The sequence below is a fragment of the Tachysurus fulvidraco genome, chromosome 21 (genome assembly GCF_022655615.1).
Source record: "Tachysurus fulvidraco isolate hzauxx_2018 chromosome 21, HZAU_PFXX_2.0, whole genome shotgun sequence".
Classification (NCBI taxonomy): Eukaryota; Metazoa; Chordata; class Actinopteri; order Siluriformes; family Bagridae; genus Tachysurus; species Tachysurus fulvidraco.
The window spans coordinates 1,116,321-1,132,538 of record NC_062538.1 but is presented as its reverse complement, the minus strand read 5'-3'; the positions used below and the strand labels follow the sequence as shown (position 1 = coordinate 1,132,538).

General features: G+C 41.9%; 1 protein-coding gene across 1 annotated transcript in view; it reads right to left on the bottom strand.

The window, feature by feature from the left end:
• Window positions 1-1,527: 1,527 nt before the first annotated feature.
• gabrb4 (gamma-aminobutyric acid type A receptor subunit beta4) overlaps window positions 1,528-16,218 on the bottom strand; it is a 62,700-nt gene continuing 48,009 nt past the window's right edge. Inside the window, exons 5-10 of the mRNA XM_027154217.2 lie at window positions 15,691-15,773; window positions 12,207-12,344; window positions 8,112-8,264; window positions 7,484-7,740; window positions 6,356-6,445; window positions 1,528-6,062 (exon numbers count right to left, since the gene is read on the bottom strand). Of these exons, the coding sequence (XP_027010018.1) occupies window positions 5,706-6,062; window positions 6,356-6,445; window positions 7,484-7,740; window positions 8,112-8,264; window positions 12,207-12,344; window positions 15,691-15,773 (1,078 nt within the window). The 3' untranslated portion in view covers window positions 1,528-5,705. The remainder of the gene's footprint in view (window positions 6,063-6,355; window positions 6,446-7,483; window positions 7,741-8,111; window positions 8,265-12,206; window positions 12,345-15,690; window positions 15,774-16,218) is intronic.

Sequence of the window (16,218 nt, the reverse complement as noted above, 5' to 3'; positions counted from 1 at the left end):
TATATCGAGATGATTCGTGACAGAATGAAGGGTGTGATAGGATGTCGTCCGTTGTCATTTATTGGCCCCGTCCACTTCCTGTCCCCTCCCATTCCTGATATTATATAAAGCTCTCCCGCTTAAACATATACTATATATATATATATATGACAAACGATCGACAAAGAGATCGAACAAATTTCACTCTGAAACTATTAAGACACAGAAAGATTCAGTCAGAATGATTCAGTGAGTCATATGCTGTGACACATTCTCCAAAGAAGGCCGGCTCGGCATGGTCATCGTTGCAGATGGACAGTGTGTGTGTGTGTGTGTGTGTGTGTGTGTGTGTGTGTGTGTGTGTGAGCGACTGCAACGTTATCTACCACTAAATGCTGCACAAGATTACAATTATTCCAAAAAAGACCGCTGCCATCGTAATGATTCTTTAGTTCTAGTATAAAAATCGTCTCGATCGAGCAGATGGGTCTGGATTTCGAAGTAAACCAAGTTTTCCTCTTTAACTCACAGTATTTAAGGTACAGAACATGACCGAACTCCCAGATGCTAGGAGCCACGTCCGGTCGGAGATGCTAACAGGGTTAATATCTCCCTGCCCAACCTGATCTCATCAAAAAAAAAATAAAAAAAAAGTCTTCAGACGTCTAATAAGCAGGAATGAGTATGTTCATGTCAACAAACCAAACTATGAGTCATTACATTTTTTTTTTCTCACGAGTCCTGAAAAGTATTACACCACTAACACGATCAACACCATCAACATCTCAAACTCTCCACCACAATGAGAAGCGAAGGCTTCTCTCAGTTATCTCTTAAGTTATCTCTCTATCTCATCTCTCTGTTATCTCAGTTATCTCTTGTTATCTCTCTATCTCATCTCTCTGTTATCTCAGTTATCTCTTGTTATCTCTCTATCTCATCTCTCTGTTATCTCAGTTATCTCTTAAGTTATCTCTCCATCTCATCTCTGTTATCTCTTAGTTATCTCAGTTATCTCTCAGTTATCTCTGTTATCTCAGTTATCTCTTAAGTTATCTCTCTATCTCATCTCTCTGTTATCTCTTAGTTATCTCTGTTATCTATAAAGTTATCTCTCTATCTCATCTCTCTGTTATCTCTTAGTTATCTCTGTTATCTATAAAGTTATCTCTCTATCTCATCTCTCTGTTATCTCTTAGTTATCTCAGTTATCTCTCAGTTATCTCTGTTATCTCTTAGTTATCTCAGTTATCTCTCAGTTATCTCTGTTATCTCAGTTATCTCTTAAGTTATCTCTCTATCTCATCTCTCTGTTATCTCTTAGTTATCTCTGTTATCTATAAAGTTATCTCTCTATCTCATCTCTCTGTTATCTCTTAGTTATCTCTGTTATCTATAAAGTTATCTCTCTATCTCATCTCTCTGTTATCTCTTAGTTATCTCAGTTATCTCTCAGTTATCTCTGTTATCTCTTAGTTATCTCAGTTATCTCTGTTATCTCATTTATCTCTTAAGTTATCTCTCTATCTCATCTCTCTGTTATCTCTTAGTTATCTCAGTTATCTCTCAGTTATCTCTCAGTTATCTCTGTTCTATCTCAGTTATCTCTCAATTATCTCTCTGTTATCTCAATTATCTCTTATCTCTCTGTTATATCTGTCCTCTTTATTCCACACTTTAAGATAAGCGTGCACGTGACAAAGATGCTACGAGAGTGGAAATATATTTAAAAAAAATAATTATTTAAAAATCGCGCCCATGTGACTGTTTGTTTAAACTAAAGCTTGAAGCTTTTTTTTTCTGTTTTAAATAAACTACATTTATCGTTTAAAGCAAAAGCAAACTAAAAATGATTACAGTGTTAGCAAGAAGTGTCACAAAAACACCAAAACACCACACCCCACCCTCCCCATGTTGCTACATATGTTTAAGTATTTCAGTATTTCGGCCAGTTCACCAGAGCAAACCAGCGTGTCGGTCGTTTCCATCCGAACACTTTAACACGTGATGCTAATAAAAGATGAAATAAAGACTTAGCAATGAAAAATACTCCTGTTTTTTTTCACCACCCTTTCGCTGACTATCACTTTTTTTTTTTTTTAAACGGCCTGCAAATCTATCGATATCACGTGGCTCATCATGGTGGCTTAGCAGCGGTGGTGCTCTGGGATCTCCAACAGGAAACTGGATCCTGCTCGTTATCACAATGTCCTACATACGCCGCCTATATTAGATACGTGACAGGTCCATAACAGGAATAAAGCAGATTATTATAATCGAATCTAACCGAATGTTTTTTCTTGAATTCATCTACAACTGAGTGTGAATATAATTAGGTTGTTATGACCGTTAAGGCTTGAAATCGACTCGCTGTGTGGCGTTCGCATTCTATTGCTGTGATCTAAGTCCGTGTGTACGAATGCTTTCCGATTAAGGCAAATCTCGCAGGGAGCCGACGGCACCCACAAAAAAAATCTCTGTTCCACTGTTCCCGACAGATCGAAGATAAATTATTCGGGTGCTGCTGGTGCTACAAGTGCGCCCTGACCATCAGAGTAATAACGTAGACATGACGCGACGAAGGACTCGGCTGAGCCAAGACTCACGTTCGGTATAAGAATGGGCTGAGCGTCCTGACTAATAACATACCCGACGGTTTGACCGAGTTTAGCAGCACGCAGGGAAACCGCACATCTACCTATAGGGATAATAGTTAGTTAGCTAGTTAGTAATAATTGATCAGATTATTAATTATGAATCTAATCTATAAACCACAGACCGAGGGCCTTCGCTTTGGCAAATAACAGCATCACTTCTCTAAACTTATAAACTTCTCTTCCTGATGGCTCAATGAATTTTAGTCTTTAGGTTTAAACTTCTTTACTAACAAATTACGACATCTAGAAAAACAGGCCGTTTGCTTTCGTGTCGATTAAAATGTCAATCGTTTAAATCCGTAGCGTGTTTAAATAATCCGTAGATTTGTCAGGAAATGCAAGAAGAGGCAATAAAATGAAATGATTCAGCATTCAATTGTTCAAGCAATATTCGTTTTTTTTGGATCGATTGGCTTTTTTCTTTACTTTTCTCGCCGTCCTCGAGCTACGTGACGTTAAACAGGCTGCACTAGACTAACCACGCTGACCGGGTTCCTTCTACATGTGTGTGATGATGCTATACAATTAAAACCCAAACGATCCCGACGTCCTTCGCTCTGGTGCGATCGCTTTCACATCTAAACGTTAGATTGCAGGAACCTCATCTGATTTCATTCACACATCTGGTGCTGGTTCGTGGAATAAACGACACACGCAACATTGCTACACTTGATATAAAGGTATTTTGCAACCTGCTCGTTAGTCAGCAGCCTGATGTCAGTGATGAACATCTTCCACCTCTTTTTACCACGTTTCAGTCAGCTATACGGCGCTAACAGTGTAATGATAGCGTAGCGTCTCTCTCTCTCTCTGTCTCTCTCTGTCTGGTATTTGTGGTCGTATGGAATGGCGGTGGATGGCGTGCGGTGAGAGTGAGCCGAGAGCCGAGGGAATCTACTCGGCTCTGAGAACTGAGACCCGCTCAGTACGTCCTCCACCTCTGGACCGCAAAAGATTTCAGGGCTCTCGAGCTCCACTGGCTCTAATGTGTGATCAAAGACAAACCCCTTTGCAAACTGCATCCACCACGAACCCCTGAAGGACTGACCCCAACCCTGCTGAGCATATGGAACACAGAGAGAGAGAGAGAGAGAGAGAGAGAGAGAGAGAGAGAGAGAGAGAGAGAGAGAGAGAGAGAAAGAGAGGTGCTGGATGGATCTGGTAAGATCTGGTGTCTGTGGTTATGGTGAAGTACATGAGGTTCACTGCATGACATGATGACATTACACTGAAATTCATAAGAATGACATAAGGATGGGTTTATAGGCCTTTTTGGTTGTCACGTCAGTTCATGGCTTTTATCATACATCTTATTTTGCCCCATTAAGACTCAGAAGCTCTTTTTTTTTTCCTGATCATGCTGATGTCATCAGTCTTTGGGATTGAATCCTAAGATGTGTAACATCAGGGCTGTGGGTGGGTCTGCAGGTCAAAGACTGAGCGCCGTTTAGCCCTCTTTTACTTCAGTGATCGATTGAGGACACCTACTTCAGGTTGCAGACAGGCACATTTTAGAGGAACTGAGAAAAAAAAAAACCCAAGAAAAACAAAGAAACGAGAAAAAAAACAAACAAAAAAGAAACCCAACAAACAACAAAAAAGAAACCCAACAAGATAATGACTTGTTCTCAGAGAATGGGCCATTAAAGATGAGCGAGTTATCACGAACAATATCAGGTCACACGATGGGCTGATCACTTAAATATTTAGCAGATTTGAAAACAATGACCACCTCCTTCTGTTTGTATACAGTACACAGTTTTCTTTTTTTTTTTTTTTAATACAACTTCATATAGTTGATGGACTAACTTCAAAACCAAACCAAGCTCAGACAAACAGCTCACCACGGTCCCTTTTTTTTTTACGTCCTCACACGACACAAAGTGGAGGATGATGATATAAGGATGAGTACTTTATCTACAAAACAGATGAATATCACTAGGAACAAGAAGAAAAGCAAGAGTACAGTCTACTACCTAACCATGTTCGATGGAGGATATCGAGTAAATGTACACTTGATGCCGTTTATCCTTTTTCTCCAAACAAAACCGAACGAATAAACAAAAACCGACGATGCGTATAGGTGGCTCGTTATCTAGCGATGCGCTAACTCTAGAACTCTATGCTTAATTAACTGCTCTCCCCAGAATGGATTGATTTTCCCAAAAGACAAAATAATAGCAACCAGAGTAGTAAGAATCCTTACAACCAAAATGCAAGAAATTCTCAAGGCTCACGTAAATGGGTTCAAGAGAAAAAAATAACGAAACTCTGGGCGGGGATTGTGTTTGTTTGTTTGTTTGTTTGTTTGTTTGTTTGTTTTTAATATGCGGGATGGCCGTCCAGTGTAAACCACTGACCAGAGCTTTACAGTAGATCTAGGAAAGAGAAAAAGGTCTCTCATGAAAAACAAATAAACAAAAAAAAAAAAAAAAATCAAGGAAACAGCGGATAATCCAAGGGAGGAGGGAGGTCTGCTGTACAGCATTGAATATAGGGACAAAATTGAGAGTCCCTTCAACGAGAGACAGGAGGAAAGGACAGGAGGCACACCGAGGAGGACGGAAAGGTCGAGGACGGAGGGAACGCGTTCTGCCTGGTCTGTGTCCAAAAGCATACGAGCCATGACTGATTTCATGAGCTGCAGTCGGGGGGAAAAAGGCTGATTGCAGTGTGTATCGATAAAAAGCCGAATGAGGATGCTCTGCGTATCCTTTTCTCTATATCTCGCAATCTTTCTTTTAGCAAAAATATCATGCAGTCCTTAGTTCCAAACCCTTGGAAGGATTTTTTTTTTTTTCTTGTTCGAACGTTCGTTAGTTTCAGAAGTAAAAGAAATGTTTGTCTCACATGATTCTTAAACATTCAAGTCAATCTATATAATTTTTTTTTTTTTTTACATCAGAAAAGTTCTTTCCGCATCGTGTGTATAGAAATATAAGATATAGAAATATGCATATACATATGTATGAACTTTTCCTATATGTGTATACATATTTTCCAATTGTATCAAAGCCAATTCAGTGTGTGCTCTCAAAATATGGCCCATGTTTCCTGGGAGGACGTGTGTCAATTCACGTAGTACAACCAGTAGATAAGGTTGAAGAATCCGAACGTGATGGGGAAAATCACGCGTGACCACTTGTCAATGGTGCTTACATCCGTCAGGTTGGGGATTTTGAGCTTGAGCTTGGACGAGCGCCTCCGCAGGCGGCAGTTGGCACGGCTGCGCATGGCGCCGCGCTCCAGCGAGTGATGGCCGAAGCCGTCGCGAGAGGAACCGACAGGCTTACGAAACTGCACGCCCGAGCTGTCAAACGACATGACAGAGTTGCGCGAGTCACTTACGCTGCTGCCCACGTCTGACGGCATCACCTCATTGTTCATCTCCAGGGTGGTGAGCAGGATGTTGCCGTAAGCGTCCACCTTGATCAGAGATAAACAACAAAGAGAGACACAGTCAAAAGGACAATCCAGAAATCCTCTGCAATAAAATTTCACAGAGAGAAAGAAATACTGTGCTGTATTTTATCATGCAAATGCAATGAACATGTGATGTCAAATTTACAAACAAACACTAATCAGAAGAAGTAGAGAACTTTACAGAGCTTGCTCTCAGAACGTCATGGCAGACACATGGCATTATAACTTAATGGCATTAGAATGACCGAGTGTAAATCTGCAGTCTTGCGGCTATGATGAGGTCTAAGTTTCTGTACCCCAACTTTTCTTTGTTCTTCGAGATACAGATTTCTTCGCTGTGTGTATGACCTGAGGGTGTTGCTTTGAAACGGCGCTGAAATGGAGTCCTTGCCACGTGAAAAAAGAGATGAAGAGAATGTTAAAAACGGCCAGTAAATACTTAAGACAATTTGATCAACATTGTTGTTTTTCCTCTAAAAATAATACAACAAATGTACAATAAACATAATGGACAACTACGAAAGTGTGCATGAAGCGTGGTACGTTGAATTTCGTACAGAAAAAATAGCTGGAGACGTTACGGTATTGTGTATTGTTGTGTTTGTCCAAAATCATTCATTCATTCATCTTCTACCGCTTATCTGAACTACCTCGGGTCACGGGGAGCCTGTGCCTATCTCAGGCGTCATCGGGCATCGAGGCAGGATACACCCTGGACGGAGTGTCAACCCATCACAGGGCACACACACACTCTCATTCACTCACACACACACACACACACACTACGGACAATTTTCCAGAGATGCCAATCAACCTACCATGCATGTCTTTGGACCGGGGGAGGAAACCGGAGTACCCGGAGGAAACCCCCGAGGCACGGGGAGAACATGCAAACTCCACACACACAAGGTGGAGGTGGGAATCGAACCCCGAACCCTGGAGGTGTGAGGCAAACGTGCTAACCGCTAAGCCACCGTGACCTCCTTTGTCCAAAATCAGAAAAATTCTATTTTTTTTTCTGAAAAAGTTACCACACTTCATGCATTATACACTTTCTAAGATATTTAATATAAACTGATAGCTTTCTAGGAACGAACTCATCAGAACGTGGATTAATAGCATGTAAATACTGTATAATCATCATCATCATCATCATCATCATCATCATCATCGTTCAGTTCTTTTATATCACAGATAAATAAATACAGTCTGATCTTCTCTATGTTGAGCCTCTGAAGGGAAGCCACGGGTTAAGTAAAAGCAACGGACGGTGAGACCTCTGAATGTTTAGGGTGGATGATTTTAATCAAAAATATACTAAAAACAATCCACATGTGAATGAGATTTGTTTTAATCTGCTTCCATTAGAAGGTTAGAACTGGATGGATATGAACATGTTGATGGTGATGGACGGTCAGGTCAACCTGTTCTCGCAGGCGTTTATCCTCGTAGCGTGGGCGTTCGTTGTTAGCTTTGTTGAGGCGCTCGTTGATTTTCTTCTGCTGCTGGGGTCCTCGTCCGAAAAACACGTAGTTGACGAAGGCATATTCGAGAAGGGCCAGGAACACGAAAACAAAGCAGCCCATGAGGTAGACATCGATGGCTTTCACGTAGGGGATCTTCGGGAGGGTCTCCCGTAGATGGGTGTTAATGGTTGTCATAGTGAGTACCGTAGTGACCCCTGCGAAGGAAGCGAGATTACACATCATTTGAGTGAATTTGCTCCACCTTGTGGAGAACATGCAGGAGAACTTGACCTGAACTCAGGATTGAGGCTGGAGGGTGAAGGCTAACACTGATATACGTGAAGCAAAGGTCAACAAAGTGCAGCTTAACACTGGAAGGAAAGCGCTCAGAGACTCCAGCGGCTAGTTTTACGTTGATTGACAGAAGAGAGAGAGAGTTTGCTCCTCCCACTGTCATGTATTCTCAGTTGCATCGTCAGGCTTTGACTCACAACCTCTGAACGTTTTTATAAAATATTGCACACTTTATTACTGGCTTTAAAAAAAAGCCATGTTTCTTGCTTGTAAACGCTAAGCGTGTCCTTACCGAGTGCCACCCGAGCAGCAGAGGCATCATAGTTGATCCAAAAGGACACCCAGGAAAGGATGGTGATCAGGATCGAGGGCATGTAGGTCTGCAGGATGAAGTAGCCTATATTCCTTTTGATGCGAAAACTCAGTGACAGCCTGGGATACGAGCCTGGATGTAGACATTAACAAAGAAGCAGGGTGTTTAAAAACAGCATATTTTCATGGCACACAGGATGGCACACGGGATGGCACACAGGATGGCACACAGGATGGCACACAGGATGGCACACAGGATGGCACACAGGATGGCACACAGGATGGCTATTTCTCCGTTTCTCCTGCTTGTACGGGTCGTTTCATTTCTCCTACACAATGTACTCCTTTCTGGGGACAGATTTGATTCCAGTTAAACATGGCTGGAAGTTGCCAGCGTGGCAGATTTTTCTCTAAGCCTCCTCTCCTCTCAGCAGGCAGCTCCTGTGTCCCTCGGAGAATTGTCAGATAAAACCGCAGTCTCTCTCTCTCTCTCTCTCTGTGTGTCTCTCTCTCTCTCTCACTCTGTCTCTCAATCTGTCTCTCTCTCTCTCTCTCTCTCTCTCTCTCTCTCTCTGTGTCTCTCTCTCTCTCAATCTGTCTCCCTCTCTCTCTCTCTCACTCTGTCTCTCTGTCTCTCAATCTGTCTCTCTCTCGCTCTCTCTCTCTCTCAATCTCTCTCTCTCTCTGTCTCTCTCTTTGTCTCTCTCTCTGTATCTCTCCCTGTCTCTCTCTCTCTTTGTCTGTCTCTCTCCCTATCTCTCTCTGTCTCTCAGTCTCTCTCGCTCTCTCTCTCACTTTCTCTCTGTCTCTCTCTCTCTCTCTGTCTGTCTCTCTTTCACTCTCTCTCTGTCTCTCTCTCTCTGTCTGTCTAATCTCTCTCTCTCTCTCTCTCTCTCTCTCTCTCTCTCTCTCTCTTTCTCTTTTTTTAAGGGAGACTTCAGTTCTTCAGTTAATGTCATTTTGTTAAGCTTTGCGTTATGCTGGGCGATCCTGATGGGCGTGGTCTCTTCCTGGATGACCCCGCCCCCATCCACACTCCCAGAGTGGGGTCATAAGCTTCCATGTTCCTGATGGTTTGTGGTGGAACGACAGCTTACGCACACAGATTGTTGCGTTCTCTTTTAATTCCTCAGCTGTATACAGCTACACAATAAAGGTGTAAAAAAAATACAAAGAATGAGATCCGTATAAGCAGGAAACAGGTCTGTAAAGAGGTGGAAATGATATGACTGTCAGAGAAAAATCGACCAGAAGAAGGTGTTAACTTTGCTTTGGGGGAAATCTGGAAACCATGGCGACGTCACACGTTTCATACGTCTGGTGTCAGTGAGTTTGTGAAGTACGAAAATCTTTTGCTTTAAAAAACCTTCTATTTGTTTCGCCATAGTGAACAAACTCAACTTTTGGCATAAAAACAAACAAACAAACAAACAAACAAACAAACAAACGAACATAAACAAATAGTTCTTAGATTATTCCACTTAGATTAGATTTCTGCAGCTGCATTTATGGGTTGAGGCAGAGGTGGGAGTAAGTCACACATGAATGTCAAGTCAAAGTCAAGTCGAGTCTTTTTATAATATTTGTCTTGCAAATCTCAAGTCTCAAATTTGTGACTTAAGTCTGTCTCGAGTCAAGTCGAGTCCCCATCTCTGAATCATTTAACTCCAGTCCGAGTCAAGTCTCGAGTCATGAGACTTGAATGTCAAGTCAAAGTCAAGTCGAGTCTTTTTGTAATATTTGTCAAGCAAGTCTCAAGTCTCAAATTTGCGACTTAAGTCTGACTCGAGTCAAGTCGAGTCCCCCATCTCTGAATCATTTAACTCAAGTCCGAGTCAAGTCTCGAGTAATGAATGTCAAGTCAAAGTCAAGTTGAGTCTTTTTATAATATTTGTCAAGCAAGTCTCAAGTCTCAAATTTGTGACTTAATTCTGACTTGAGTCAAGTCGAGTCCCCATCTCTGAATCATTTAACTCCAGTCCGAGTCAAGTCTTAAGTCATGAGTGTCAAGTCAAAGTCAAGTCGAGTCTTTTTTAATATTTGTCAAGCAAGTCTCAAATTTGCGACTTAAGTCTGACTCGAGTCAAGTTGAGTCCCCGTCTCTGAATCATTTAACTCCAGTCCGAGTCAAGTCTAAAGTAATGAGTGTCAAGTCAAAGTCAAGTCGAGTCTTTTTTTTAATATTTGTCAAGCGAACCTCCAGTCTCAAATTTGCGACTACAGTCTGACTCGAGTCAAGTCATATGACTCGAGTCCCCCGTCTCTCGGTTGAGGAATCGACAACCGAAAGGTTGCAGTTTCACAAAGATTTCATTTGTACCGATGGACAGAATTGTTCTCATACAGACAAACACAAAGATCCTGCTGAAAAAAAACCGCATTGTACCGTAAGAATATTTTGTCTAGACGTATTCATACGTTTTTAATACGGCAAACGAAACTGGCGTTAAACGATAAACTCGAACCAAAATCTTCAAAGCTCATGATTTATGAAGGCATAAATAAAGAAAAGCAAGAGCAAGGGCAAAAACATTGAGGCAGCTCCAGTCGCTGTCACGGTGACCAAGGACAAACATAGTGGAAGTGTTTTCACCTCAGAAGTCACCTTTAATCACTAACACCGCGGTAGACGGACCATGTCTGCCGGATGGGCGTGGCATCGGGGTAGCCGACAATGAACCTTTATGTAATAAGCCCCTTTTCGTTAGCTGATCTTGTGACGTTTAGCTAATGATACTGATTGTGTAACACTAACATACTTTATATATGAATTAGCCTAATGTTACGCTAGCTAGCAGTGTTTGTGTACAGTATGAGATGACGAACAGACGTTTTGTCGCCCTGCGCCTTCCCTGTCCCGTACACAATGGCGAAAGTTTGATTTTGACATTGTTGGGGACATAATTTATTTGACATTGTTGGGGACAACGTTCCCCGTATTTTGTGCATAAAACTCTTGTTATAAGAATACTTTCTTCCTCACATAACGGTAACCTGCATAATCACGTTGCATAATGCTTCATACAACGGAATATAGCTGCAGCCGACCTCAACACATTAGCGAGAAAAACAAAGCCAATCAAATAGCCACGTGGGTTAAAGAGGCGGGACTCAAAAAAGGGAAAGGCCAATCATTTTAGAGAGGTGAGTTACAGAGGCGGGATTCATTGCAGGGGGTAAATCTGTTAACCGTTTGAGTTCCACTAGTTTTTCCAGAACGCCGTTGTAAAATATTTTCATCTTATTTAATGATTCCTGGATAAATGTTAAATGAAATAAGTAAAAAAAGCACAAGACACAGACGAATATCAGTGGTTATGTATAAATATAAATATATAGGATTGGTCGAATTATTAAGTGTACCCTGGATATTGGTAGGGACATGTCCCTACCGTCCCTACCCAAATCGACGCCCTGTCCCGTACGGACCTTATGATACGCAGATCGAATCGAATCGAATCAAAAAATTTTTTGTCACATACACATACAGTACATATGCAGTGAAATGCTTTACGCAACCGTCCGGTATAAGAATAAAGAACATAAAAAAGTACAAAAAAGCAAAAAATACAATGAGAATAAAATAATAAGAAAGTATAAACTATATTAGAAAACTATATAAAAAAACTATATAAAAATATGAAATATATGGAGAATATGAAGGAATAATGTACATACATATATTATAAATATACATATACATAAGTGTGTATGGTTTTTAAAGATTGTCCAGTATGGTGTGTAAATAGTGTACAAAGTGGCACTGATAAGAATGCTAAAAAAACTTAAGGGTTAATTACAATTTGATTTTGATTTGATTTGATTATTGCACCTAGTGGTCAAACATAGGAACTGCAAGCCAGAAGCACTAATAAATAGAGAGCAATTGGGACAAGATGGGCGGAGCCACGTTATGGTATCGATTTTCTACGGACGCGGTTTTGTAACTCACACAACCTTAGATCGATTATCCGGTTATCGGGTCATCGGGTCTAAGCTGGCAACCTCATTAAAAAAAGTTCTAGCTTGTCTAGGATTAGGCTTCCTTCAAAAGGTCTGAGATTGTAATGCGTACCTGTTGTGAACCTCACTTCTCTGGACACAAGATGCAGCTCCATGATGGAGAATTGAGGCAGCTCCAGTTTGTCCACTCCGGTCACAGCATTGTCGCCTCCTTGCCAGAAGAACACGATGTCGTCTGTGGTGTATCCGTCTGCAGGGATTAAAGGAAAGGAGATGATATAACAAGCTCAGTGTTGTGGTCTCTAGCAGGATTAATGGCTTTATCTTATGTGATTATAATCGTGTGCAATTGTGATAATCCTAATGAGGTTAACAATAAACGCTTTGTTGTAGTTATAGTTATTGGCAAATACGGAATATATGGACGATGTCTCCGGAATGCTGTTCTGGATTTCCTGATCTTACCTGTTTACCTGATCCATTTTATGTCCATCTGTGAAGCGGTACGGTGGATAAGAATGCTAAAAAAACTTAATGGTTAATTACAATTTGCAATTTTTTTTTGACATAACAGTGAACAGTGAACTGTTACAGGCCTCCTGTTACTTCAGTGAAGCATTTATGATGAGCTCTTGGACTTCCCAGAAACCATATATGTCTTGGCGGCGGGTCGGTGAGGCTGTATTTCATATTTTAATTATGCTTTGCACCCTCTGAGTATTCCAGCACTCTGTCAAGGGTCATATCATTTCCCAGCCTGGATTACAATTCATCCCTTTTTAATCATTTTGCCTTAATGCCAGGGGTTGAGTGTCCATAGGCCAACTTGTTTCCCTGACCTGAGATCCTTCTTAAGCATCCTAGCAGCAAATGAATTTCTTTTTGGGAATTACCGTATATAGTCATGTAAAAAATAAAAGCTGATATTTGAATATGAAATTCATTCATTCATCTTCTACCGCTTATCCGAACTTCTCGGGTCACGGGGAGCCTGTGTCTATCTCAGGCGTCATCGGGCATCGAGGCAGGATACACCCTGGACGGAGTGCCAACCCATCACAGGTTACACACACACTCTCATTCACTCACACACACACACACACACTATGGACAATTTTCCAGAGATGCCAATCAACCTACCATGCATGTCTTTGGACCGGGGGAGGAAACCGGAGTACCCGGAGGAAACCCCCGAGGCACGGGGAGAACATGCAAACTCCACACACACGAGGCGGAGGCGGGAATCGAACCCCCAACGCTGGAGGTGTGAGGCGAACGTGCTAACCACTAAGCCAACGTGACCCCCATTGAATATGAAATTAAAGAGAATTTTTTAAATGTTAAAATTCCCTTTACAATATAATAGATGTAGTTGTGGATGTAGTTGAGTTCCATCATTTATTCATGAGTTTTACACGTTCACACATCACGAACACCTAGAGGCAGTGGATCGTAACCTGTCTGATAATACCATATGGAATATCTGTAAAATAGGACACAAAACCAAGAGAAGGTCTGAGCTCAACTAGAAAACTGAACTTTTACCGATGGCCAGATTATTATGTGTGATAGCCTTAAGAAAGCAAAGCAGAAAGAGAGAGAGAGAGAGAGAGAGAGAGAGAGAGAGAGAGAGAGAGAGAGAGAGAGAGAGAGAGAACCAAAGACTCCTGGATCATCTGGAGACCCCAAACTTTAATTTAAAAAAAAGCCAGTAATCACATTACGCATCATTGCTGCACTGTTGCAGGAATTGAGCCCATCTCCAGTCGTGCTGGTCAACAGTGCAGCGTCCCTCATTGATACACGAAGTAAAGCACATTCAATATTACTTCAGTGTTCTGGTGCTGTCACTTTACCCCTGAGCGAAAAGCCTTTTCAAGCATTTATCACCACTGGCAATGTAGGCAACACTGCACTTATGTTGTGACTAGTGTAAATGAACGTAATGATCATACTTGCTGACACCGAGTCTCTCCGGACCGTGGTGTGCCATCAGATACGCAAGGAGGACGAGGAGCAACTCGCCATCTGCCATCTTTTTTTTTTTTTAAGAAGGAAACTCAGAGAGGAGACTTGAAGCCCTCAGTTTGGGGTTGGGGAAATTCTTCCCAAATTATTGACATTAATTTGAGAGTGGAGTCGCACCGAATCTGGCAGATGAGCGTGTTTAGATTCGATCAAAATCTCAATTTAGATAAAGGTGCTCAAAGATGCCAGTCTTCTTCTAGACTCGCCTCCAATACCACTTTAAAAAAATGATAATTCTATGTCATTACAAAAAAGGTACAACTAGAATAAATATTTTAGACCTTTTACAACATAGAAAAGTGAAAGGAATGAAGTTAGATGCAGAAATAATTAATTTCCTTTTGCACATGGGTGTAATCACAATAGTTAGTGTTAAAATTGATCACTTTTAGGATTACTACTACTTTCATTCATTCATTCATTCATTTTCTACCACTTATCCGAACTTCTCGGGTCACGGGGAGCCTGTGCCTATCTCAGGCGTCATCGGGCATCGAGGCAGGATACACCCTGGACGGAGTGCCAACCCATCACAGGGCACACACACTCTCATTCACTCACACACACTCACACACTACTGACAATTTTCCAGAGATGCCAATCAACCTACCATGCATGTCTTTGGACCGGGGGAGGAAACCGGAGTACCCGGAGGAAACCCCCGAGGCACGGGGAGAACATGCAAACTCCACACACACAAGGTGGAGGTGGGAATCGAACCCCCGACCCTGGAGGTGTGAGGCGAACGTGCTAACCGCTAAGCCACCGTGCCCCCCGATTACTGCTACTTAAATTGGTATATAAACTCCTCCCAGTGAAACACATGTGTAATAACTTTAGAGCTGTACTCATGTTCTCACACATGGGACTTCGCTCGGTTTTCTGTTAATTTCTGCCACTGTGAAATTGTGAAATCCTGCAGGGAACGATTAAAGCTTCGGATGACACACCTTCACAGAAATGTATGTAATGTTAGCAAACTCCGGTGAGGTTAATGAAGCTATCTAGATAACACCGTTCGTGAGGATCATCTGAAAAACCCATGAGAGCTCATTACAGGAATGTGTTATAGAGCAGCAATGCAGCTGTATTGCAGTGGAATAGATGCAGGGGGGAAAAGTTTCATGCTAACACCATGACATCTGCTAGACAGCGTAGGATTAGGGAAGAAAACGGTGGCAGATTAACCAAACGTTCAAAGTCGTTCTGCTTCACCACCAAAACTCTTGACAAATGCACCGTTAATTACCCCTGTGGAATATTACGAAGGTAAGGAGTGAAAAAATCTTTAAACCACTGACTGCATTTTTCTCCTCTAGTGGTGTATTTTTTTTTGTTTTAATGACTGATCGTTGCTCTCAGAATGTTGTACATACTGTACTGCTGTTGATCCATTTTTATAAAATATCTCATCACAGTATTCCATAAGATGAAGCAACCGTACAGCGATGGATGGGGTTTAAAGGGATCTGCCGTCAAAAATACGGCTGCGTACGGAGAGAATCCGCAATGACGTGGGGGGAGGGGGGGTGTAACAGCATGGTGTCTGTGTGTTTGTGTCCACTTACAGCTCTCAATCTCCAGGGTACAGTTCTGTTCATCCAGGGGGTATCTCCTCAGGTCCATCATGCATGCAGCCGTTGTGGTTATTCTGGAGGAGTGGGAGTGAGGAAGGGAGGGGCAGGAAGAGAAAGAGAGAGAAAGAGAGAGAGAAAGAGAGAGAGAGAGAGAGAAACCGTTACCTTGGTAACCTTTAGGAAATCGTAGCTTAGCCTTGACTGTGCCATTTGAATCTCTGAGTGATGTTTGGCAGCCAAGAGAAAGACTAAGGGAGGAGGGAAAGGAGGGGGATGCGGTCTTTGGTTGACGAGTGGTGTATGGAGTCTGATGGGAAAGCCAGAGAATAAGATCGAGAAAACGACAGAAGGAGAGAGAGAGAGAGAGAGAGAGAGAGAGAGAGAGAGAGAGAGAGAAATGTGGAAGCTGTTCACTGCAAACCTGGCTTGTTTAGCAGCATGTCGTCTCTGCAGTAACATCTTGTGCTGTTTAGTGCTTTCCTTTAAGGACATTTTGTAATCATCACTTTTTCTATCGCT